General features: G+C 52.7%; 1 protein-coding gene across 1 annotated transcript in view; it reads right to left on the bottom strand.

Annotated features, from left to right (window-relative positions):
- CNTNAP2 (contactin associated protein 2) overlaps positions 1-26717 on the bottom strand; it is a 1645556-nt gene that overhangs the window by 166432 nt on the left and 1452407 nt on the right. The window contains exon 16 of the mRNA XM_053671916.1: positions 5778-5948. Within this exon, the coding sequence (XP_053527891.1) occupies positions 5778-5948 (171 nt within the window). The remainder of the gene's footprint in view (positions 1-5777; positions 5949-26717) is intronic.

Raw genomic sequence — 26717 nt, 5'->3', positions numbered from 1 at the left:
GGAGTTTAAACTCATGTGTACAGGACTCGAGAGAAGCGTAACTCAGTGTTACAATTACACTTGACAGATAGACGCTGTGTTCATTATTCACGGTCCGGCAACGCTTCCCCAGGAAGGCCCCGTAGAATACTAAGTATCAGCTGCTCTTCAGGGGAGACATTGGCATTCCCATTAGTTCTCATCGCTGGAGTCCCAGAGACGCGGAAAACCAAAGGGGATCATTTGAACACTGTGCGCAGAGGCAAGTAAAACGAGTCATCGCCCAGGAGGCTTTCTGTCCGGTGGGCTTCCTTCTGTTCAACTCTCAACACAGACAGACGCGTGGGTCTCACTGCTTCAACGAAAAACGTCTTCCACCGGTCCCTGGGCTTCAGCTCTGCTCTTCCGATTCCTCGAACGCTCCACGGCCTGGCTCCTCTCCGTGCCTTGGCTTGTGCTGTTCCCTCTCCCTTCTCTGCCTTCAAGGCAGCACGCTGCTGCCTCTTCTGGAAACCTACCCTGCTGTCTTCAGGAGAGGTGAAAGGTCACTACTCTCAGTTGCCACGGTATCTGTGGCAGAGACCGCCAACGTCTCATGAGAAGTTTTTGCCTCCTTTCCACAGTTACCTGTGAAAGTGGCCACACAGCTGTGTGTCCCCACCCCGGGCATCTGGGTGGAGCCATGTGACCAGTGACCACCAATGGGACGAGAACCCTTCCTTCCTCTGTCTGCCGACTGGACTCGGAAAGACTCTAGGAGCAGGTGGACCGTCAACAAGACGGAGCCTTGATCTCGAATCCCTGTGTGGAAGGAGTTCCTGGACCAGAGCTGCCGTCACACAGCTCACCTTATTCCCAATAAGAACAACTTCTTACTCCTAAATCTCTCCTGACCTTATTACATTTTAAATTTACTTATAGGCTTCAAAATCATCCGAAGGGTCTCCATTGGACCACTGGAGTTTTGAAGGGATGAATTGTATTGTAATGGCCTTATTCTGGTTCCAATCTCCAGCTTTGTATCAGAACGCTGGTTGCCACAAACTATCCACAGGTTGTGATACGATATTTGAATGAATTGGTGGATTTCTGTAATTCATGGAACTGTAAAGTTTTAGCACACAGAGAAGGGGCTGGGGGCGTCTGGGAGCCTCAGGTTGCTTGGTGCCCCCGTGGGTGTCCCAGCCTCCTTCCCTGACCCACCGCACTGCCCCCTAGAGGAAAGAGGCGCAGCGCTGTGCCCGGAATCTCCTCGAGGCAAAGCCGAGCTTCCCTGCTGAGATGAGCTCTGTTTGCAGAGACCGGCGGAAGTCCTTAGGTCCTCGAGTTCCCATTCCACATCGAATGGGCCCTGGAATCTGGAACCCACACCGTGGGGTGACACACGCAGCCTCACTTCTCAGCCGCACTTAGAAAGCAAACAGACAGGCCGGGTAGCTTGGTTGGTTGCAGCATCATCCTAATACAGCAAGGTTGCAGGTTTGATCCCCAGTCAGGGCACATGTAAGAGACAACTGATGAAGGCATAAATAAGTGAAACAATAAATCACTGTTTATCTCCTTCTCTCTCAAATCAATACATACAGAAAAACAAAAAAGCAGACAAGCAACCAAGCTCCCATGGCGAATTGTGGAATATGAGTTTCATTTGCAATGTTACGTCTGTAGATAAATACATCCAAGTTCTGAATAGTCTCCTATAACACAGTCTTTTGGTAAACAGAGAAGCACCTAAATGACAAAACTAAAAAAAAAAAGTGAATGTTATAGAGATAGAAACCAGTCTTCTCCCCCTGAAGTATTTAAGAAGAATGTATGACCCAAGTCCTATACTAGAGTTCATGTTTCTTGTCTCCTAGAAGTTTCTATCTTCCTTGCTGTTAGAAATTATCTGGTAACTTGAGAAAAATGTGCGTTTAAAAAGATGACTCCCTGAATTAATTTTTTGAAAAGCGTTCCTCCCAGGTTCCCAACTGATGTCCAGTCGGCCGACGTGCTGGCACACGGTCTGCGTGCCGGTGTCTGTCCGGTGCAGCGTGCACCCCGCGCCGCCACGCCGTCTCCGGGCCTCTGAGGGAGCTGGTTGGGCTGTTTCCAGGGATCCTCCCAGCCCCTCCCTCCCCGCATTCAGACGAAGCTTCGCTCTCCGATTTACTGTCTCTCTCCGTCTTTTTCCAAAACCAGGTTTGAATTAATTGGTCCCCAGCGTCATCCTTAGTTGAATCGGTTCCCGGCATCAGAACGTCCGCCGCAGACCCAGGACACCGATGCTTCCTGCTTGCGGCCCCTGTTTCCATAAGCACAGGGAGCCTGCAGAGACCCCGTCAGCTGCTGGAGTGACAGGCGCAGGGTCTCCAACCCGACTGCAACTTGGATCCGTGCTGCTGCTGCGCCCACCTCCGTGTGTTTACTCCTGAGCCATGACGTCACGCCGCCCGCTGCGGCCGCAGATCGGAGCCGTGATTCCAGGCCCCTTCGCTCGCCTCCTCCCTGGGAATGCGCTGTCTTCCAGCCGGCCACCGGCGGGCCCATTCTGGGGGCTGGTCTTTTTGACACCGTCACAGGCCATCTTATGAAGAGAACCGTTCTGTGGCCTACTACACACAATAAACGATGCACAAAACATTACAATCAGGGAGAATGAGAAAACCACCGCAAACATTCTGCCTTCCTCCTTGGTAATGACACACAACATACAGCGTCTTCAGCCACTTTAACGAGGACGCCTGTGATTTTCCAGGCTGTGCACTGAACTAATTGCCTTGTAGAACTTTTGTTGTGTTTGGGAAAATGGAAGACTTCTCCCTTACACATGTTTAATAAATCAAGGTGCAGTAAAGTAAATCTTTCGTGTCCTGCTGGGTTGCTCCTCTGGCCGGAGCGCAGTCCCGCACAGCCAAGGGCTGCAGGTTCAAGCCTAAGCAAGTGGTCAGGGCAGGTGACCGAGCCGTGGGTTTGATGCCCGGTTGGGGTGTGTGTACAGGAGGCAACCAATCGCTGTTTCTCTCTCGCATCCATGTCCCCCTCACTCTCTCTCTAAAGATCAATAAAAACCTCAGGGGACAATTAAAAAATTTTTTTTGCATGGGCAGGATTTTAGCAGGAGGATGGTCTTCCAAAGACGCCCCTGGAGTGTGGAGGAAGGTAACCAGAACCACAGCGCTCAGTGAGAGGTGACTCGTGTGGCCAGCATAGGAGGAGCTCCCGACTGCTTCTAGAAGTTTCCAAATCAGCACACGTGGCTGAATCAGTAGCATCTGAGGTAATGAGCAATTCTTCCTATCAGAGGAATGCCTCCTCGTGACTCTAGGGTCCCTGTGCCACTTACTCCAATAACTGTCCCTTCGGTAAGATCCACAAGTAATCCTGGTAAAGTCAATGTAACTTTATCATTTACCAATTGTTTGTATACCTTTTAATACTTAGTAAAAGGCACACAGCTAATATATTTCAATGCCTATAATATAGCACACATTTCATCTTTAATTGACATCTCTAAAGTTTTTTGTCCATAACTGAATTTGAAAAGTTTAAATTGAAAGCTGGAGAAATTTATTAAGTTTCTTAAAAATCACAATCGTGTTGCTATTCTGGTTTCAACATTTTTCTTGAAGGTGCAATTTTGTCCCTCGTGTACTGTGATGACCGAGTCCGAATCACTGTTCAGATCCCAAAGCTCTGATACAAACTGAACTCAGAGTTAGACCTGCAGAGTAGCAGGAACATTAAAATTCTTCCTAAGTCTCTGCTGATAAAATAAGTTGGTTTGGAGGCGTGAGAAGGAAAAACCTGGGTGCTGACGCCTGATTGTACCGATAAGCACTCAGAATACGTAAGAGAGATAAAGCACCCAGGTAGCAACCCAGAGTCAGACGGGCCGTGGGGTGGAGTCAGACGCCCCTCCTGCCCCACGAGTGGGGCTCTGCAGTGTGAGAAGCTGCCCCAGGTCTGAGCGGTGGGAGACGGACTGCTGTCCGTTCTGTCCGTTCGCTCCTCCTGACTCATCGGTTCCGTGCACTGCAGTGTCCCTCCCGCCCACGGGTGTCACGGGAGGCTGCGCCTTGCGCAAGGAAAGCCGCCCCTTAATACCGTGCCTCCAGATTAGGAGGACCTGGGCTGCTGGCCCCCATTTTCGTGGAGATACGCCTGTGAAATGCCAACGTTTTCTGAGTCATCCCGATGTCGGAAAAAGCGCAAACTCGCCACCGTGGAAGCCTGTGCTCACGTTTCACAGCCGCTGCCGGCTGCTTTTCCTCAGTGTTTCCCAGTCCGTGAGCATCGCCTTAGAAAATTTCCCACTGTGCCCTCTGAAATCTCTTTTAAATTATTAAACGAATGAAAATCCCGCGGTCCCTGACATCGATCACGCCCTCCTCTGACCGCAGCTCCCCGAACCCTCGGGGCTGCAGCCTCTCTCCCCAGGGCCCCGCCCACACCTTGGGGCCAGGAGGGCAGGGCATGCCCCGCCCCGTGGGCACTTCTCTCCTATGGCGCCCGAGCCTCATTCAGCCGCGCACCCTCCTGTGAGACACGCCCCCCGTCCCCCGTTCTACTGCTGTCATCGTGGGACCCGAGGATGGTAGCGTTCGGCCCACCAGCTTTGTTTGTCTTGTGATAGGAGTGATGGGATGAGACACGGTTCCCTTTGGCCTTAGACCTGCTTCCCTGGGAAGTCCCCGCGTGCTCCTCATCGGTTCGGTCCCCAGTCCCGCGGCCGCGGTGACGGGCTCCCGCCCCGCCAGCCCTCCCCGGTGTGGACTTGCGCCCACGCGTTTGCTCCCTTCCCTCAGCAGTGCTGACCTGGCGGCCACCCCCGTGTGTCAGACACTGCTGTGGCCCCGGGGGGACAGGGGTACACACATGTTCCATAGGCCCTGCCGCCTCGCTGTGTGGTGCCGTCACACTTGCCTGATGTGTCTACGCACTGACAACACTCAACACCGACTGTCTCCTTTACTGGGTGGGGTGTTGGGTCCTCTTGTCTTCTCCTGAAGACAAGACCCCCACACCCGTGGCACCGACTGGTTTCCCCTCACGGCTGCATCCTGCTCTTGCTGACTCTCCTTCTCCAAACAGCCCGCAGAGTCTGCCTCTGCGAATATTCACCGGACTCGGAAGTCTGTGCACCGTGAACCCATGCGGCTGCGCTCACGCCCGGATGAGGAGAGGCCCCCATGACGGGGACTGCGCTGGACTGGACTCTGAACGGAACCTCCGCAGCGTGTGTGGGCGGAGGCCAAGTTCACCGCACCACTCACGGCCACCGTCCACGCCGCTTCACGGACCCGTGGGGACCCTACGTCGTCCCTCCCACGTCTGTGATAGCCCGCCCACCCCACTCTCCTACGCCTTTTCCTGATCATTTCACACGGCTCTACTTCTACCCCATCTCCTTGGAAAACAAACACAGAAAGAAGATTTAAATATCCACTCTTCTCTAATTTTGTGAGGGCAACTCATGTCTCCCCCTCCCCCCTTCCCCCTTCCTTCTTCCCTCTTCATTCTCTATCATTTTAAATTAAAATATCCATCCTTCTTGCATATCCTCAGGGCAATTTATTTTCTGTCCCTTCCTTGCAAATCCTTGACGGGGCATCTCCCCGTGTGCCTGCACCCCTCAAGCCGTCCAAGGCCCAGGACCTGGGTCCTTCTTAACACTGAGGATTTGCGTTTCAGTGCCGGTCCTGAGCCAAGGAGCCCCTGACATTGGACTAAGACGCCGCGCCATCGGGGCCAGAGACAGCCTGTGGGGAGGGACAGTGTGGCCACCCCGGAGCCAACCAAGGGCTTGTACTCACATTTGAGCTCGAGTTTGATGAAGTCCGTGTTCCCCAGGTTTTCCAGGAACACGCCCCGAGGGATCAGCGTCTTGAAGTAGAAAGAAATGTCAGCGCTGGTCTCCCCTTGGAAGGTCGAGAAGTGCAGGTAGGAGGAGGGGTTGGGGAAAGAGGCCGCGTTCCAATAGTTCCCTGCGGGAAGAGAGGAGAAACACTGGGTTGGCGACCCCTGGCTCGTGGCAGTGAGGTGAACGATGACCACTGCTTGGGTTTTCACATCTAGGTTTTCACGGGCAACGTCCCTGCTTCCTTTCCTCCTGCTGAACAATGATGCCTGGAGCCCCACCAGTGATCTGTGTGCATGCACAGGAAATACTTTACTAGAGGTCAAGAGCCACCGCTCCTGCCCAGAGTAGTCTGGGGACCGTGGGGAGCAGATGGATGCCCACAGAGCAGAAAGTGGGGAGCGGCCCCGCTGTGTGGCGGGTGGGGGCTGGCAGCCCTGGGGGTCGGAACGGGACCCAGGTTTCTGCTGTTCCACCCCTGCTCCTCATCCGCCTTTGCCTGGGAATCACCTGTCCGCGGTGCTCAGCAGTGGGGCGCAGGAAGCAAACAGCTGGGGGAGTGCTCCCCCCCCCCGAACTCCCCGGGACACGCTGCCCTGTGCGGGGTGGGGAGTGCTGAGCTGAGCCCACTGGGGGCTCTCCGTCAGCCTGCACCCTGAGCTCGCGGAGAAGACAGGATGCGCCCGCCCCCTCCCCGCTCGCTGCCTGAGAGGACCCGAGTCTCCAGTGGGAAGGCGGCTCAGAGGACAAAGTAAAAACACCACATTGGATGACGCATGGCCCACTGGGGCAGACGGACTGAGAGCTGAGTGTAAGACCTTTCTCCTCGTGCTCACGCTCAACTGCATCACCAGAGGAGAAATTCCTCATTCATTTGTATTTATTTACGCGTGTGTGTGTGTGTGTGTATCCACTGAGTCCAGAGAGAGAGAGAAAGGGAGACAGAAAGAAACAGAGAAACACTGACAGACACGTGTCCCCCAAACATGCCCGACAGGAGACTGAACCTGCAACCCAAGCCTCTGTCCTGACGGGGAACTGAACCCGCGACCTTTCCATTTACAGGGCGACACTCCGACCAACGGAGCCACACTGGCCAGGGCAGAAAATCCTTCTGAATATATACGTTTCTGAATACGCTTATTATCACAGCTAGAGACTAAAATACATAAGCGTGTGCTTTAAAATGTTTACTAAAGCCCTTAACTCTAATGCTAAACCTATATCACACTCACCAGTTGAGGCCAAGATGGAGTTGCTCATGCTAAGCCCTGCGTCAGCAAGCCAAACCTTAACCAGGTTTCTCCCAGGAAAGGAAGACTCGGGTCGGTCAGTTAGCCCTGGGCTGCTCCGCACCAGTGACCGGACCACCAGGCCGTCCCTCTGGTTTATGTAAGGGAGGAAACCCTGCTCCAGCCAATCAGCCAGTGCCGGGTACGGCTCCCCGCTCCTGCCACCCTGGGGCTACGGACATCCCGCCTCAAACAGCTTCTCCGAATTCCTCTCCGTCTGCTGGAGGGGACGCTGCCCAGTCTGCTAAACAGAAAGCAGACTGTTTGGGGAAAGTCTTCTTCTAACACCTGAAATATGTTTGTTTTTAAACTGAATTTTGCTGTATCTTTCCTTCCAAGATCACAATGTATTAACTGAATTCAGTCTATAAGTAAGTTTTTATATACTCAGTTTTTCCCTTTTTTACGGAAATTATGCACAGATGCAATATTCCATTCAACTACTATTCTTAAATAAAATTAACTTTGTGTTGGTACTGCTATGCTTAAGCTGTAATTTTAAGTTAAATTTAGAATATTGACATGAGATATTAAAATAACTTTATTTAACTAATGCTGTTTGTTGCTGTTCATAGAGACAAGTATGTAGAATATAGTGATATCCAGATAAGCAAATGGCAACACGTCCCCAGTAAGTCAGTGCAAACCATCTTTGTAAATGAGTCCATTAAGGTAGAGACACTGTGGTGATGGAATCCACAATTTAAGTTGTCCCCAAAATCTCCATGCTGTTTCCAGCTACCTATTTTTTTAAATGGCAATATCATAGCCCTCGGTAGGAGAATATATACTCCTTTTTTTTTCTTGGGAAGAAGAATATTATTTGACGTTGGTTAGAATAATACCTGAAAAGAAAGACTCTTAATTTCACTCTTTACATTGCTACCCTTTGGGGTCTGAGTCCTCTTTCTGGCTCAAGATCTCGCTTAATGCACAGTCCCAGTGGTTCAGGCCCTCCTTGACCAGCTGGCCGGCACCGAAGGTCTGGAAATGAAACCAAAATTGGGCTACCGGGTGCAACCCTCTCAGCTGTCAAGCTCTGGGAGAAAGTGAAGCCATGTCCATGGCTCACCAGGGGCGGGGCTCCGCTCGCCATAACTGGGGGAGGCCTTCAATCACCTGCTGACTGCCCGCCAGGGTCCCCGGCCCCAGCCGCACTGTGGCCCAACGCAGGGCAGCCCTGTCTCTTTAGGCTGCGTCCCCAGGGCAGGGATGCAATGGACACTGTCCAGTCCCCGTCCGGTCTAGCCTGCTCCTCTTTTCTGAGGCGGCGCCGTGTCAACACAAGGGTGGCTGTCTGAAGTGATTCTCCACAAAGGGGGCGAAAAGTCAAGTACGTCAGTGTTTACTGGGGCCCGGCACTGGTTACTGGACAGAACTGTCCCCAGAGGACGGGAGGACAGCGCGACCGATCAGCTCGTCTGGTTTGGCAGGTGTCCCCGCAGAGGCCAAGCCCACCGCTCTACGGCATGCTCACCGAGCGGCTCCAACGACTCGGGCGCCCCGCGTGGACCCACTGGCAGGGGGACGGCGCCAACAGTGGCTCCGGCCCTTCCGGAAGCGTCTGGGTTCTCACACGCTGTCTTTGGAGCTGCCCCTGGTGGGCCGTCCCGGAATCTGGGTGAACTCACTGCGTTCCTGAGCGGCGACGGAGGCGACTCTCCCCTGGACCTGACCGGGGGTGTCAGAGTTGAGGCGCCGCCCCAGGGGGAGGAATTCCGTTCACTCTTACTTTTGAAGGCCCGTCCTTTCGAATGCCGCTTTGGTCTTACGTGCTGACAGACACAGCGTGTGATCGGAGTGGTGCACAGGCAGAACCGGTGAGCAGTAGGCTTCTTGGGAAGTGGGCTTCAGGTTCTAATGAGCAGGGGGCAGGCCCCGGTGCCCTGCAGTGAGGCCTGTTCTGACAAGTCCGGGGCCCCGTCTCGGGTTTGGGGTTGTCACGAGGGAACACGTGTGCCTTTCCCAGGGCTCCCCGGGCCCCACGATGCCAGGAGGGTACTGCACTATTACTGTTAGTCTGTACCGCTCCCAGCGGACCGGACGCTCCCTGAAGGCCGGGAGGGAACCTTCTCCGTAACCTCTGACCCCAGAGCAAAGTTCGTACTCAGTAAATCATTACATCAGTGGGTCCGTGAACAGCTGCCTCTCTCAATTGGACGCAATTCCACTCCATATGCAAAGTTCTCAGGGAACAAGATCCACTGCACAGCGACCCGAGCACTGACGGTGGTAGTAACTGTGATGGAGCTGATGCTGCGTGAGCACCGCCCTGACGTGGCCCCCACCAGCACGCCACCCCTCTCTGATCCACGACTTCATTCTGAGGAACCCCCACAGGCTCCGTGAACGGAGCCACACGTCTGTAGTCTGATGGCCTCATCGCCTGCAGGCTACTGAAACAGCTGCCATCTGCGCTGGCTGACCATCAAGGTCAGTGCCACGGAGGGGCAGGTGACACTGGACGGGATGCCGGGGGGAAACAGGAGGCTCCTGTCCGTCGAGGACTCGCACGGTAGCAGGAGGTGGGGTGGCCAGCGGGGGCCAGTGTGGGCACTGCCAGCAGGAAGGTCCGAGCCCGGAGGGGCCGGGCAACGGCGACAACCCGGGGCAGGCAGAAGCGGCCAGGGACCTGGCCGAGGGCGGGTGACGTGGCTGGGGTGGGGCCGACGGCTCCGCGAGTTGGAGACCACTCGGGACACGTCCTGGGCCGGGCACATCTCCTGCGGCAGGAGGAGCCGGGCGGGGCCTCCGGCCACCGCGGCACGTCATCAGTGGGAAATGCCGCATCCGCTCCTCACCCAAGTTCTTCCACAGACACTTACTCCTACGGCACTGGTGCTATTCGGTGTGGGATTCTGACTTCAACATTCCCCAATGGGCAGCACTCATCTCGAGCCTGACTTTAAGTTCTAACTTAGTTTTCAAAGTCAAGTGGTGCCGGAAAGGACACAGTGACACCCAAGTCCCGCTTCCTCCCTTCCCATCCCAAACCCAACCTGGCGACAGCTCCTTCTGCACCTTTAACTTTTAAACTGATGCCTGCCCTTCTAAAACACACTTGTCTAGGTACGTACTCAATTATGCGTCTTAGATCTCCCCTGTGGGCTTTCCTGAATGCCAGATGAGGACTGAGCATTTTTACAAGCCGACCTCCCTGCTGTTTCTCTTCGCATCTTCCCCGAACAGCCAATGACAGATTTCTGGTTATACTGACATCCACCGCATTCTAATTCCCAAACCTCCTGGGGTCCTGCGGTTCGTGTCTCACCGGCCTGTCAACAGCCTGCACTTACTGATTTTCTTGTTCACAAGGAGCAACTGAACACGGGACACGCTGGAGTCCTCTCTGTGACGGTCACGTTGGCCAGGGTGGGGACCATGGGGACGTGTTGCTGGGAGGACGGTGGGGACGGCGGCAGCAGGTGAGCTCACGGGTGCTCGGGCTGGCCTGTCACTCGGAGGAGCCGCAGTGCCGTGGTCCTCGTGCTGGCCGCGGAATCAGATGGTCTGGCCCCATCACCCCCACCCCCTGGTGTACAAATCGCCCCTCCCTCATTTGTACAGCGAAACAACAAGCGAAACTCTTTCACAGGGTTTGAGAATCACAGCAGACGATGCTGGGCCCTGAACAACCATTCCACCTACGCTGCTAATCACTTCTACGCCCACGGCTTCAGTGTCACCTACAGTCACTGTCCAGGGCCCAGCCAGGGGGAGTGAGGCTGGGAAACTGGGGCCCCTCCCTTTGCCAGGTGAAGAGCAAGTCGTCCACCCGAGGCCTCTCCTGCGCCCACCTGACCCGCAGGCGAGTTTTCCAGGGGGACACGCCGGCTGGGCCGAGCGCTCTGCTGACCCTTCCGGCTTCGCCAGCGGCTCATCTCAGTTGCACCTCCACACCTGCCCTCTCTCGCTGTCCCTCCTGTTGTCACCCTTCTGCCCCCAACTTTCAAACCTGTGCACCCCGTGTCTTCATCACCTTACTGACCTAAACAAAAAGTTCCATTCAGGGCCCACGGATGGGAATTATCCTTGAGCCCGGGAATGTGACACATGGTTTTGCAGAGTGTCCTTCCTCCCTTGGATTAACATCTGACAGGAGGAAGACACTACAAACAACTGCACCTGGACCAAGGCGGACTGGAGGGCTGGCCCCAGAGCCGTGAGAGTGGGAGGTTCGGGCCCCACCCTGATGTCAGGCCCCCGCTGTCCTTCCTTCCCCGTCAGCCGAGGTGGGGCAGATGCGCGCGCTCTGCCAGCCGTGGCTGGGCGAGGTGCGTGGCTGCAGTGTGGTCTGGCACCGGGGGTTTTCCGTCCGCTCTCAGCTTCGGCGAGTTCCTGAATTCAGCGCTGTGCCGAGAGGCTCCCATGGCTGCTGCTTCGAGAGGCCTGCACGTTCCACTGTAAACAGCAGCCAGGGGAGGAGACCAGTCGCTCTGGACATTTACAGTGGCCTGAAGATCAGAAATTTGAGTCTTCGCTGTTTACTACGGCTGGGTGCGCTTTACAGCAATAAACCAAGTGGCCTTGTGGGCATGCAGATCTGAGCCTCCTGACACAGGGAGAGAAAAGCCACTCCCTTAATGAAGCCACTTCATGCTTTCTGGAGAGGGGGAAGTCACTTTGTTCAGCTCCCAGCCTCCTTTGCAGGGCGAGCTGAACTCCAAGCCAAGAGCTGCGAGTTAACGTGCGAGTTTTAGCCTCTCCACAAAGCCTCTCCCCTCGCTCCAGCCCCAAGAGGGGCTGTTACACATGTGTGGGGGAGTCAGCAACATCCCTGGGCAGGAAAGAGGACAGAGTCCCCTGGAGAAAAAGAAGAGACCCCAGAGGGAGCTTCCTGCACTGCCGTGGGCTGGTGGACAGCTAGATGCTGGGGGAGAGAAGGAACCAGCTGGTTCCCAATTAGTCGCCGTCGCCGACACTCGGGTGTCCAGTCTAACTATGTTGCATTTAACCACAGGGATACCTAGGAGGTAATTTTATTTCATTTTGAATGCTTGCAACAGTTGTGTGTACTTGGATACTTGGTGGGGGGCAGGTCTAAGTTTTCTGGGAAAGCTCTTCCGGGTCCTCACATTTGATCCTGATGTTTCCTCAAACTTCCTCCTTTGGGGCTTTCACTTATGCCTCATTTATACTAGTCAGCGGAGTACACTGGGGTTCAGGACACTCTGGACCCAGTGAAAAATTCATAACCAAAGGCGGAGAAATGGGTAACTGGGTGTGCAATGGAAACGCGTGGGCCTCATGATCTTTTACTCAGATTTCTGTCTGGGGTGAATCCCAACGGTTTCTGTGAGACTGACTCCAAGGAACTCTCTCCCCCAGCAAGCCTGCCCCTTTCACAGTCCGGCGAGTGAAGGACTGGTGGGAGATCTGACTTAGCAAAAATAAAACTCTGCCGCTGCATCTGGAGGTAGCAGAACAAATTTATTATATCCAGAACATGCAGGTTGAGATAAAAAATGTTTAATGAACAGTGTAGTACACATAAGTGGCCACTGGAGGGAGACTCTGGGGACTGTCCAGATTTGAAAGGCCTTTCTTACTTTTTCCTGAGCTATTTCACCTGCTTTCATGATCGCAAGGACTGATCAGAAGTGAACGGTCCCCAAATGTACGCACAGAGTTAGAACTCTCCTGTGACTTTAAGATTTAAGATATGCATTTCTTACTGGACCGCTTAGCCCTGACCTACAAGCATTTTCCTTAAACTCTATGACCGAAAGTGAGTGTAATTTTTTTTCCAAATGAACTCTGCCTGCAGTGGACTCCTCATTGGAGCTGTTCCCACTTTGCCACTCCAGCCAGAAACATGGGAGTCACCCTGGCTGGTGTGGCTCAGTGGACTGAGTGCCGGCCTGTGAACCAAAGTCTCCAGTTCGATTCCCAGTCAGGGCACGTGCCTGGGTTCCCAGGTCCCCAGTAGGGGGCGTGAGAGAGGCATCCACACATGGATGTTTCTCTCCCTCCCTTCTCCTGTCTCTAAAAATAAAATAAATTTAAGAAGAAACACAGGAGTTACCCCTGGGCACCCAGTCAGCCTCCAAGGCCACACCTCTGCCCGATGTCCCTGCCACTGCCAGTCAGGCCACTGTCCTCTCCTGCCCAGATGCCACACGAACCCCAGGGCTGGGACGAAGCCGACAGAGAACTCTCTCTAAACGCACGGCCGGCTGCTTCCCTGTCATGGGTGACCCCCGACGGTTCCGAGGGCCCACAGGACGCACGTCAAGCTCTCTGTGTGACCGCCGCGTCCCCAGCCTGCACTCCAGGGGGCCAGCGGTGGCTGTGAGGGCTCCGCCCGTGGGTGCCCTGTTCTCTTCACTGTGGCTCCCACTGGGATGGGCCTCCCTTACCTTTCTCTCTCCTGTAATTGTGGTTCGTGGACTCATACCATTAAGTTCCCATTTCTTTTAAAATCCTGACCTGAGGACATGTGTATTGATTTTCAACAGAGAAGAAGGGGGAGAGAGGGAGACAGAGAGGCACTGCCCGGGTGCCTCCAGCATGCACCTGACCAGGAATGGAACCCGCAGCCTTCCGGTGCACGGATGGTGCTCTGACCCGCTGAGCCACCTGCCAGGGCCCACCGGGTCCCCGTTTCATCGTCTGCCCTGGTGTCCTGAGGAACGGTCACAGCAGAACTGGAACCAACTGCGGTGCGTCCGGCCGCACTTGGCCGCCGGGCAGAGAGGCCTCGGTGTACTGAGAGATATGAAATCCCCAAGTGCCACGTCCACAGAGCAACAGGGCTTATACCAAATCCCTAGGGCGCGTACAAAGTGGAGAAAAACTGCCCATTTCGGCAGAACGGTGGATGGGAAAATTGGAAGTGGCTCTACCTGGCGGAGTAACGGATTGATATGACCCATACAATGACGTTACACAAGTCAAAGTTTCCTTTCTGGGCTCCTTTCATGGTAGGAAATGAACAGATTTCCGCGTCCCATTCACAGACACTGTCGATTCCCTACTGAAAACCACCAGGCCCCCCCCTCGCCCCGCGCCTCCAGGGAGGGGTCTGCGAGGCTTCGCGCAAAGAGGAGGGGCCGGGCAGCGGGCATCAGCTCTACAGCCGGCGTCTGCGTTCCTGTGTCAGCGGCTGTTGCGAGGGCGCAGGCGGCATCGCGAAACGCTGAGGACTGTGAGACGGTGACTCCTTCTCTAGGCCTACGGTTGTGATAGTAACAGGAACAACAGACTTCTCTGCATGTGGGGTGGGCTGGCGGGTGGGCTGGCTACATCGCGTGCTGGGCTTTCCCAACGACTTGTGAACACTGGGGAGAAGGGGTCGCGGGAAGGAGGCCTGGAGTCAAACTCCAGTTGGTGGTTAAGTGAACGTAATTTCTAACACAGAGACCACGCGTCCACGCCTAAGCAAATGTCCAGGGTTTAAGGATCATGGGAGCACATGGGCGCCAAGTCCGTCTCCAGCTGCAGTTCTCTGCCGCTGTGTCTACGGTGACGCTGGGCACGGGGACCCTGACTCCGGCTGGGGAAGGACTGTGAGGAGGACGTGAGGCCCGTCACAGGGGACACGCACTGGTCTGAGACTCCATAAGGCTGGTGGGAGTTTCCTAACTTTGTGTCACAGAGTCAGGACACAGGGTGTGGCCAACGCAAGGGCACGGAACAGGGTGATTTGGTTTCAAAGGAATCTGGGTATTTGCCTGAGGGCAGGAAGGACACAAGGCTGCAAAGCCTGAGGAGTGAGCAGTGTTTTCACAGCCAGATGCAGCGGGGGGTGTGGTGGCTGACGCGCTGCGCACCCTCGAACCGCGCTGAGGGTGTGCCGGGGCCACAGTGTCCAGGACTTCCCCCGAATGAGGGCCCTGCTGTACTCCCGGGCGGGCCTCACTCCATATTTACTGCCCAGAGGTGGTCTGTGGGCACACGCTGGGCAGTGCAATGTGGCGTGAGCGCCCCCTGGCGACTGCACTGGCGTTTCCACCACAGCAGCACGTCAAGCTGTGGCACCGGTGCCTGCCCCTCCCGTCCAGGGCACTGGGCCCCTGGGAGGGATGTTTGTCTGGCACCGAGCTGTCTGGAAATTGTGGTATTTTCGGAAGTGAGCTCGGTTTGGGGGCCGGCCCAAAAAAATAGAGAAGGAACAAAGTGAAAATAGGGGAGAAGAATATAAAGCCCCCACCCCCCGCCGAGGAAGGGGGATGGAGGCACGGCCTGAATTTAGCAACAATTTGGGGCTAACACTGGAAGATTTATTCTATAACCTTTAACTAGTTTCATAGATATGTTAAATAGCAGTGGCCAAGTTGGGAGCCAGAGAGAAGTTGGTGGCAGGGACTCAGAAGGGAGTAGCTGGGACTCAAGATGGGATCTATGAGCTGCTCTCCTGAGTGAGGAGGGCTTGGACTCAGAATGTAACTAGGGGCTGCGCTCCTGAGCGAGATGGCCTAGGTGAGAGCTTGGAAAAGCCTGGCTCTAGGACATGAAGGGTCCCCGCTTGGCCAGATGGAGAGAGAGCCACGCGGTTTCAGCAGAGTGAGGACCCCCTGTTGGTGAGGTGAAAGAGGGAGCCACACGGTTTTGGCAGGGTGTGGACCCCCTCTTTCCCAGGTGAAAGGGAAAAACCACGCAGCTTGGCCAGAATGGAGATCCCTGCAGCCAGGTGAAGAAGACAGCCACATGCTTTTGGTGGAGTGCGGACTCCTGCAGCTTTGGTAGAAGAGGCCCACGCAGCTTTGGTAGAAGAGGCCCACGCGGCTTTGGGGTGCCCCCTTTGGCCTGTTTGCGGGAGATTAGAACAAGCACAAGAAGCTCTCACTGCCACGGCAGGGTGCTGCTGTGGGCTAATCCGGACTAGAGCAGATGGTGGCACAGGGTGGGTTTTGGAAGCAGTTCGTCCAAGAGCCCGGCAGCCACCAGAGCACGGCCGCTGGGAAAGGCAGGGCGTTCTGACCGCTCCTCCGTCCAGGGGCTGGGGCGGGGAGCAGGGGCTTTGACTCACACCTGAAGGGGCACAAACCCGGCGCCGCGTGGACACTGATGGAAGCAAGCTCACATTTCACCTCTGTGAAACTTTATGGGAAGTTTGTGTGGATTTATTGTTTCAGGAACAGAAGAACATTTACCTGCAGATGCAGGGAAATGAATTTCAAGTATATTTAGTACTGGAGAATGGTCGCTTTAGTGCCGGTTTCAATCCACTTGACTTTCTCCTTAAAGATCTTCCATCCCCCACCCTCCAGCGGGGCACACACGTGCATACACACCCCCCTTTTGGTTTAGTGCTTGACTGCTTTGTAACAGTTTAAAGAGTTTTTAATAGCAAAACAATGCAAACAACCACAACTACCAATCTATTATGGTTATTAAATAAATAGGAGAAAATGGCACAGACAGTAAAAAAGACCAGCACAAATTCTCCACTGTGTATTGTAAGGGGTAAGCGATGTTCAGAATAAAATGCTATAGCTCCCTCTGGTTGAAAAGCGTAAGCGCCTGATACAGATACATGTGCCTATGTGCACACACACACTACACACATACAGACACGTGTGTGTGTCTGTGAAAGGGCACAGAGGAAGAGACAGGAAAGCAGGAGGAGAAGCAGAGTCCAGGGCCCGCGAGGGCTGGACGCTGGGGAGTCTCAGGAAGAACGGCACGGGGGGCGCGAGTGGACAGGCGCAGAGACCTGGGCGAGCAGTGGGGTGAGGGGGAACCTAAACGTGGGGTGGGCTGGACTCCAGTGACCTCTGACGTTCCCTGTGAGGTACACATAAAGGTCAGGCTCCCCCGTTATGCTGGTTACTGGGCTGCAGTGTTTAGAGGAACGTCTCTATCAGCCCATGGAGATGAGCTAGTGGCGGGCTCTGCTCCCGCCCTTAGGTTTGGACTCTGGGCCTCGCCCCGGACCCTGCCGCAGCCTAAGTGGGTGGAAGGGACATCGTCCCTCATGCTGATGAAGAAATGAGGCTCAGATGCCACCGCAGCATTTCTACACTGTAAACCACCGGCGCCTCCCTCGCTGACTCACTGACGAGCTGACTCCTTCACACAGTTCTTAGTACTGACTCCAGTTAACTTCACAGGGTTATCACTAGTTACTGGTAGCAGCTATGGTCTTTCAAAGTGTGTTCCAAGCAATGTTTAGCACAGGTATTATCTTGACTAATTAACTGTCACGGTGCCACCTGAGGCATTTGCTCCATTTTTCACACGAGGAAACTGACACAGAGTTTCATGTCGGTTCCACTTTAAACCGACTTCTCACAGCTTCAGTACCAGTGCTCTTCCCATAACAAATTTCCGCCCCTTAAAAAGAACAATACAGCAACTCCTTCCCACCCGACAGCCCTCGCCTCCTCCTGTAAGAAGGCCGACCTGCGAAGCACCCTCATGGGGCTCTAGGCTGGGCTCTCCTGACCCCTGGAAGGAGCCCGGAGACGCTCCTGCGTGTCTGTCCTCCGACTCCAGTGGAAGGAGGAGACTCTGAAGGTTCTTCCATAAGGGGCAGGTAGCTGGGGTGGGGGGTGGGAGTGGGGGACACCATGTGTTGCCCCGTCTCAACTGAGACCCCCTCTGGGTCACGCCCAGCCCCAGACTCCATGCAAGAGCCAGCGTGGAGGGACCTCGGGATTTTGTCTCTGCTCCTGGTGCCCCCCGGTCCACTCTCTCCCCTGCTCACTGGGCTGCAGCCATGCCAGCCGTCTTTCTGTCCCTCAAAACACCAGCCTGTTTCCACCGCTGGACCTGCTCTCCCTCCTAACTGCCTTCCACAGACTCCCGCAGGACTGGCTCCTTCTCATCGTTGGGAAGCCAAGTCACCCCCTCAGAGCCAACGCCTCCTTCTCAGAGAAATTGGAAACCCAACCTAAAGCCACCCTCGGTCGTTCCCCATTAGTTCTGCTTTTATAGTGAGTGTCACTGTCCAGATCATCCATTCAGATGCTGAGTTTGCCTCTGTGGTGACTGTCCTGCTGGACTGAGATGTAAGTCCACGCACGCACTTGCTTTGTCTGCTTGTCCTTTGCCCTGTTTCTGGCTCCTAGCTCTTGCCCGGCACACAGTAGGTGCTCACGGAGTGAATGAGGGCGGCGTACACCTAGAGTCCGCCGTGCGGGAGCTGCCTTCCGGGCACAGGCCTCCGTAGAAATGGGGAGAATGGCCCGTGGGAGGGGCGCTGGGAATGTGGGAAAGCAGTCTTGGTCTCCGTGCCCTCTCTCCTGCAGCCCTGGTCTCCACGCTGCGTCTCCAGCTTCACCTTGGCCGATCCTGCCAGCAGATGTTAATCAACTAAACCTTCGCAGTGTGGGGGCTGATAATGAGTGGACGATTATTCACCTCTGGTTTTCTTTTTTAATTTTAATGAGGGACTCTCCAAGATTGAAATACCTGTAAGATCCGAACTAATTAATCTGCAGTGGTCTGATTTCAAGTGCCAACTCAGGGTGGAGATAAACATTTCCATATTCATGGTCTGTACTTACACTTACAATAGTGATCTGGTCGTTGTCTCTCAGCCAGGGTCTGTGTTTCACTGCAAGTGTGTGTGTGCGCACACACGAACACACGCACACACACGCGCACGCACACACACACGGAAAAACGTTCTGATTAGAAATCACCATGAATGAGGAGACAATGTTAGCATAATACCACCGACCACAAACTATTCTAATTTCCTCCACTAACGAGAACCAGGTAATAATTTCCAAAGTTTACATGTGAGAATGAATGTGGACGTTGACACTTTTAAGTAGAAAAAACAGGTCAGGTTTTACACCTGAGAAAAATGGTGTATACATTGAAATGTGCTCAGTTAAAAAAAAAATTAACAGTGTGAATGCCACTCGCCATGCTCCATGAAAAAAGGTTAAACTATTTCATGACATTTCCTCTTAAAACATAACGTGAAAATAGCTTCCTCTGGAGGAAATACACGGGCCATCCCCCTGCTCTAGTTCACATGCCTGAGAGGCCGTAAAGCACTGCGCTGGGCGTTCATCAGAACCCCCAGCGTGGGAAGGGAGGGATTCCACAGGAGTAGTTGGGGGAGGGGGGACAAGACCCGATTAGTCTCCACAAAGCAGCACGGGCCTGCTCAGGACTGTCCCCCAGGAGTGGAATGAGTCACTCCCTGCAGACTACCTCCCCTGGGCGGTGCTGTTTTGCCTGTCTCGACCTGATACTCAGTTTTTTATAATCGTCAGCTCACAGACTCTATACTGTACAGTGATCTGCAGGGTTTGCTAAAATGCATCTGTCGGAGCCGTAATTCCTAGCCATTTGGAATTGCTCAGTCCTGGGCTCAAGGATCTGCCCCTTCAAAGAGAACCTCAGTACCTTCTAGAAAGGACAGAAGTTTTAGAAACTCGGTTTTAAAGTTTGTGTCACTGATCACTCATTAGAAGCCTGGCTGGTTTTGAACTCTGTGAGGGGTACATGGGACATTCATGCATGTTACTGGTGCAGCCAGACCAGGGGCTTCACACTGAGGACAGAAGGACACTGTCAAGAAACTGTTTCGGGTTCCTGACTTGGGTTTCGTTGAGCAGGTACAGGCTGGAAGCCACGCAGCAGGCGCTGAGAGAGCAGGAAGCGGCCACTGTGAGACACAGCGGGTGTGTCTGATACAGGGTGCAGCCAGGGAGGGCCCCCCCCAAAAAAAAAGATTTGGAATGGTGTCCAGAATTCAAAGTGTATAGGAATAATGGAGAGACATGTAAGATGTCCTCACCCCTTCTCCCCCCCCCCCACAGGTGTGAGTTGGGGGGAAGGGACAGTTTTGTACAGCCACAGCCTTGCAGCTAATCCATGGCACTGTCTTTTAACATATCTATAGCCTTTGGCGGTCACTTGGATATGTTAAATGGCTGTGGCCAGGCTTGGAGCTAGGGGGATGAAGTCACTTCCCCCAAGATGTAACTGGGGGCAGGTCCCCCAAGTTACAGTGCCTGCGTAGGGGCTTGGAGAAGATTGGCTCAAGGACATGGGATGATTACTGCCCAGACTAACGATGGCAGCCCAGTAAACTTGTATTAATACAGAAATACTGGCAGGTGTAACTGATATTGGGAGGAGTTGGAAATAGGGGTACAGAGGAATATGGGTGCGAGGATTTAAAAGCCAGACACAGCAGCCATTGAGAGAGAGAGAGCCACGCGGTTTCAGCAGAGTGAGGACCCACTCTTGGTGAGGTGAAAGAGGGAGCCACGTGGTTTTGGCAGGGTGCGGACCCCTCTTTCCCAGTTGAAAGGGAAAAACCACGCAGCTTTGCCAGAATGGAGATCCCTGCAGCCAGGTGAAGAAGAAAGCCACATGCTTTTGGTGGAGTGCGGACCCCTGCAGCTTTGGTAGAAGAGGCCCACGCGGCTTTGGGGTGCCCCCTTTGGCCGCGGGGCCTGAAAAGCAAGAGATACTTTGACTAGAACTGGGTACAAAGGACTCTTGCCAGTGGACCATGAGAGGGTACCACAGTACTTTGGATTGACTCGAGATCCTGCACAGTGACACAGCTGACGGTGCCAGCGGCCTGCAACACAGACGTGTGCTCTTTTCCTGATTTACGGTACCCGGAGTTGGGACAGTGGGAGAAGGGAGTGCTGTGTGGGTGTAGGTGTATACCCTAAAGGACTCTGATATTTTAGTGGAGGCATTAGGCCTGAATAGCATTAAATAAACATTTCGTTTCCTTTTCACAAATCTCTGGCTTTAAGAGATGTCTTTCCAATTGGCGGTGGACAGAAGAGCCCAGTAGATTTTAGTATTTTGATTTTGGGAGGGGCCCCTGTTGTATAGCAGTTTTGGGCATCCCTCGTGGGCCAAATATTGCATTGCCCCTCCCTCGGACCTCTTGTTCGGTAACATGTCCACACCGGGACACAGTAGAATCATGTAAGATGAAGACTATATGCAAAAAAAGGATGAAGAAGTAACTTCCCCCAGTCTTGGGTTTTCTTTATGATTTTCTGATATCATAAATGATTGCTTCTTAGAACAAACATTTCACTGTGTTTTTCACATGTAAAAACACTGCCTCTTTCTCACCCTCATCTTGTACCAAGTGCGTAGGCTTCTCTCAACCTACGGAAGTGAAATTAGGTAACTTCCTCCTCCAGGTTATGGCTGGTCAATCTTGGAACTGGGTAAGTATATTGTTATTCCGAAGGGAAGGTATAAATTGTCACGTGGGGGTATGAAGTAGCTGACTCAGACAAGTACAAAAGCAAACGAAATTTAAACGAAGGTCATGGTTTATATTCACTCATGGGGGGCTGTGAAGCAAAGCGCGGTATATGGTTACCTAAGTGCCAGGTGACAGGAGGCTCCCGGCTGCGGCAGGTAAATCTGCATCCCTGCGCATCCTCGCAATTACGCATGCGCATCCTCGCAATTACACATGCGCACACAGAAAGGTGTGAGCGCCGTTCTATGAGGGGTGTGTGGTCTGGAACCCTTACTAAACTGGGTGTAAGTAATCTTTTAGTGTATTTTGCCTAGGCATGAAGACTGCGGGCCAAGTGTACAAAGTCGGAAAAGTCTTGGTGGTCTGGGCAACCACATACTCTGAGAAAGGGGGAGCGCGGCTACATGTACTCTTATTTAGAAATGTCACTGTGAGCTTACGACAGCGAAATGACGCGGATTTTCCACTTCTGTCTTCATTAAACATGGCCAAACGGCAGCATTTCAAAACATCTCCCATCGACTCTCCTCCTTGCCCCCCGCTGCCCAGGTTTTGGGCCTACATGTTCCTCCCCCAGCCCTCTGCTACTTCCGGCAGGGATGCCGCGCCCACGTCCAGGGGCAGTAAAAGCAACTGCGGCGGGGCTGAAACATCCCGTTGTGGCCAGAAACACGCACAGTACTAAACACTGGAAGGTCAGAGTCAGGTTGAAGAGCACGCCTGCTGGCCAGATTCTGATGAGCCGGCATCAGAATGTGAGGGGGGGAACTCAGTGAGCGTGGATTACAGTTGACCTAGAGAAGGGGGGCCTAGACTGTGAATGCTTATTTGCTTACAACAATACTTAGAAAAGTTAACGCAAGGCATATATAATAATACACTTATAACACAAAGAAGGGTAAACATAATACGGTGTGTTTACCAGGGTGTTACTACACTTTACTCCCTCTGCTGAGAGTATCCCTGACTGTGAGTTACTGAGGACATACCTAGTAGACAGTAGAGGAGACACAAACCAGTAAGCCCAGTGACCCGAAGCAAAGTAGTTTCCGTAGTGAGATAGAGAAGGGCCAGCCAGTAGCTGGAGACGCACATTAAAAACTAGGCAGTTCATTAGCACTAGTGACCACATTGTACAGAAAGAACTCAGCAGTGTTTAAAAAAATAACAGTGTGACTCCGCGTCCCGAAGAGTCGAGCTCAAACACAGACTCAGTGCATCGCCTACGAGGACAGGAGGCAGTGTCTGCCTATCGTCCCGACTGTTTTAGTAAAACACCCTAACAGACCGAGTCAATTCATCCTAATAGTGGGATAACTCAAAGGTTCTATGGTATTGGCCAAATGGTTTCTGAAGAACATCATTTGAAAATAAAAACCATTTCATCTTTGCGGATTTAAATGAAGCTTAATCTGATAATCATTGGCTAGAATTCATGTCTCAGAAGAGGACCTGTGCCCTCACAACGAATCAGCTGGTTCACACCCTAGAGCCTGCATTCCTCGCAGCTGTTGTGAGCGACTGTTTTCCATTTGGACATGGTAATATCTTTGAAACCTAAGAAGCTATGAAAATAACTGATAGTTATTTTATTTTTACTAGAAGCTAGTAAAATAGCTGATATGTTAGAAACGTCACCCAGGAAAATAATGAGAGCTAAAATATGAATCGGGATAAGAATAAAAGACAAATCTGAATTCATGGTATTGCATGTTTATAACTGATTTTAATCTAAAATTACTGATTACCTTTCTTTGTGGTTAAAAGAATTTTGTGAGGGTTTTCTATACTTGTAAGTTACTTAAAATATTCAGGAAAACTGCATTTATCAGAATTTTTATTCCAGTTCAATGCTTAGACGTGTTTGATGAAGTATGTTTGTGGGCATCGTTCGGGAAATTTAACTGGTTGGACCTCTACGTTACTACTGTTAGTTTTACAAGTAAACAGGTAGTCCACAGACATTTGGAAAATGTTGATAATTTTGTTTAAATAAATGTATACTGTTTACTTCACAAAACTAAAGCAGTGGTCATTAAAGAAAGCACAAAGAAAAAGAAGTGCTTCTTTCTAAAGAAAGCACCACAGACTGATGCCTGGGTCTCCTAGATTCTCCTGTTAAACCCTGGCAGGCACCAGAACAGCCCTGGTCTGTGGAGGTGGGGCCTCTGAGAGGTCAGTAGGTCATGAGGGCGGAGCCCGTGGGAATGGGATTAGGGCCCAACTACAGAGGCCCCTGGGAACACCTGCACCCTTCTGCCCTGTGAGGACACAAAGGGAAGATGGCCCTCCATGAACCAGGAAGTGGGCTCTCACCAGACACTGAACCTGCCTGCATCTTGACCTTGAACTTCTCAGCCTCCAGAATTGTGAGAAATAAATTTCTGGTGTTTATGAGCCCCTGAGTGTATGGTGCTCAGTTACAGCAGCCTGACCGGACAAACACAGAAAGGGTCAAACTAAAAGCCCTTTGAGGGGCTGGAAAGAAGTATTCCAAGTTATGAAAACCAAAGACCTACATCCAAGATTGATCTATCCAGCAAAGCTTTCATTTAGAATGGAAGGGCAGATAAAGTGCTTCTCAGATAAGATCAAATTCAAGGAGTTCATCATCACCAAGCCCTTATTATATGAAATGTTAAAGGGACTTATCTAAGAAAAAGAAGATAAAAAACATGAACAGTGAAAGGACAGCAAACTCACAGTTATTAAGAACCACGCCTAAAACAAGAGCAAACTAAGAGGACAGCTAAATCAGGAGCAAAACCATAGAAATGAAGATCACATGGAGGGTTAGCAACAGGGGAGTGGGAGGAGGAGAAGGGGGTTCGAGAAGGTACAGAAAATAAGTAGCATAGACAGTAGGTAGAAAATAGGGGAAGGGCAAAATTAGTAGGGGAAATATAGAATCTAAAGAACTTGAGACACGTGGTCATAAACTAAAGGGGGGGAATGATGGGGGAGGAAGTGTGCAGGGTGGAGGGGAATGAAGGGGGAAATAGAGCAACTGTAATGGCATAATTAATAAAATATATTAAAAAATAAAATAAAACCCCTTCAACACTGAAGCAGGAGTCGTCATCAAGTCATCATTTCAAATCCATGCAGATTCAGAGGGGCAGCCAAACGACAGCGATGAGCAGGCACTGAGGGGGGCTGGAGACCCCTCAAGGTTCCCCCCTCACCCTTCCTTCCCTGCCCCCACCCCCTCCCTGGGCATGGAGCGCCCCACAGCGGCTGCTCTCGGATGTCTTGCCAACCTCAGTGGGTGGGAGTTCAGAAGCTTTCTGGTAGGAATGCTAAAATCGAAGGCGGGTCACTGCTAATGCTGACCTGTCTTTTCTCCATGCCAGCCCGTCCATCCCTTGCTAGGGCAGTCCACAGACGGCTCCGTCCTCCAGGCGGGCTGCGCAGGACGGTCACCACGCCACACCTGGCCACACTCGGAGCACACACACCCTCCCCCACGTGCGCTCAGCACTCGGCCTTTCCTCTGCTTTGTCTGGCGCCATGACCCTCACACTTAGCTTTCATCTCTGCCCTCAGCACCAGCCACTCTGGTTCCCCGACACACAGAGCAGTCGGCCGTCAGCTACGCTTCAGGGTCAACAAGACCAGGGGTGGCAATCAGACGTTGTTCCATCTAAAATATATATGTATTTTTAAACAAAAGCCTATGTGTAATCTGAGAAGTCTAAGGAGAAATATTGTTTATATTTAAAATGACTATAAAAGTTTAAATGGAAATTGTATTGAAAGGTGAGAAATCACAGCACTAACTGCTAATCTTTTCCTTTTGAAAAGCTGAAAACGCACGAGTGTTCTTTTAAAATTAGTTCAGATAGAGCACTTAGAGTGGATGGATTAGTTAATTAGTAAAAATTATGTATTTTTAATAAAAGATTTTAGAAGACATTTTAACTTGTGACAATAAAAAGCTACTTTGAAAAGCACTGATGGTTAATAGCCCAGGTTCTATTCTCGTACAGACAGGAAAATTCCCATTTAGAGCTTCAGCTTTGAGAATCACCATTTTCCTTGTGAAATGGTCTCTGCTTTACGTCACAGCCCTGGACAGGAACGCGTCTGCTGACTTACCCTAAGTTTCCCGATCTCCAGGCATTTATATAAATACTCCGGAGAGAAACGGGATGTTTCCAACAGCTTTAACTAGTTTTCCATATATATAGAGGTCATAATCCAGTTTTACCGAGATACTGCATTTTGTGACGGCTGTTAAATAGAAACCGAGTGTGTGCCTAGGAACCGTACTTTAAAAACCTCTCCTCACAGTGGACCTGGAGCATCACCATGGCTGTCCTACCACTCGAAGCTCCATCGCTGGCCTGGAGCTGACCGACTGAACGACTGCCCTGGGTGACTCATAACGCCGAATGGCCGAGCGCGGACACATCGCGGGGCAGAATGCCCGGGGGATCGTCTGGGGTATGAAATAGCAGTGCTGGCTTGTTTTCCCGTCACCCCTGATCCAGACGCCAGCCTCACCTCCGGGACGAGACTTCATCAGACAGGACGATGTCATTGCCCCACGCGCCCCTCCTCCGAGTGAGTGCACATGGCCGAGGATGGTGATACAGGCACTTTGCAGCCCTCTCCTCCTGATCCCTCTGCACAAGAGACTTGGACGACTAGGAGGAAACTGTCTGCCGTTCCAGACGGCTACTGCAGTGAGTGGAATTAAGCAAGTGACGTCATTTTTAATGCGATCTTCTCTATGTGAAAACTGCCGTTCCCTTCCCTTTCCCTCCAGCACGCCACAGGGAGAGAAAGAAAGAGGAGGAAGGTGCAAAGGAAGAATGAAGGGTGGTTTCACAGAGCCCGTGGGAAAGAGCTGCATTGGAGGTCTGGGGTGCAGAAGAAGGGGGAAGCACGGTGGGCAGCTGAAACGTGACGCCGCGCACAACCCCGGGGGCCAGGGGCCGCGGCTTCGCTGTTTCACCGCCTGGGAGTTTAATAGAAGGACCTGCTCTGTCATGGCCTTGTGGGAGTCCAGGACTGACCAGACGGCTGGCCCGCTGCTCCGGCCACCAGCGCCCGGAGGAACTCCCGTGTGGTGTCCACCAGATGGCAGCAGGAAATAGGGTTTGTGCGCAAATCGGTGCGATGGCGCAGAGTAAAGAACGCATTCAAGGGAGAATGAATTCTCAGTCTGGTGAGAATGTGGAGTAAGAAACACTGCCTTGAGAAAATAAAGTGTTCCGTGAAAACGCTTCTCAACTGCGGGTTGTTGCGGCACGAGAGAAATCCCACCTTTCGGAGGATCACAGGACGGGGACGGAGCCTGTTGGGAAGACGCGCTCTGTGTGCGGTGCGGCAGGCTGTCTGCGGCCACCGGGGAGCTTCCCACGCTGTGTAAAAACCGCTGGCGTCAATGGGAAGCTAAGGGAAAGCGTGACTTTTTTTTTTCTCTTTTGCAAAAGACTTCTGGGAG

The sequence above is a fragment of the Artibeus jamaicensis genome, unplaced genomic scaffold, assembly GCF_021234435.1.
Source record: "Artibeus jamaicensis isolate MK-2021 breed Jamaican fruit bat unplaced genomic scaffold, CSHL_Jam_final contig_718, whole genome shotgun sequence".
Taxonomy (NCBI): Eukaryota; Metazoa; Chordata; class Mammalia; order Chiroptera; family Phyllostomidae; genus Artibeus; species Artibeus jamaicensis.
Note: the sequence above shows the minus strand (reverse complement) of the source record. Positions and strands in the feature narration are given on the sequence as shown.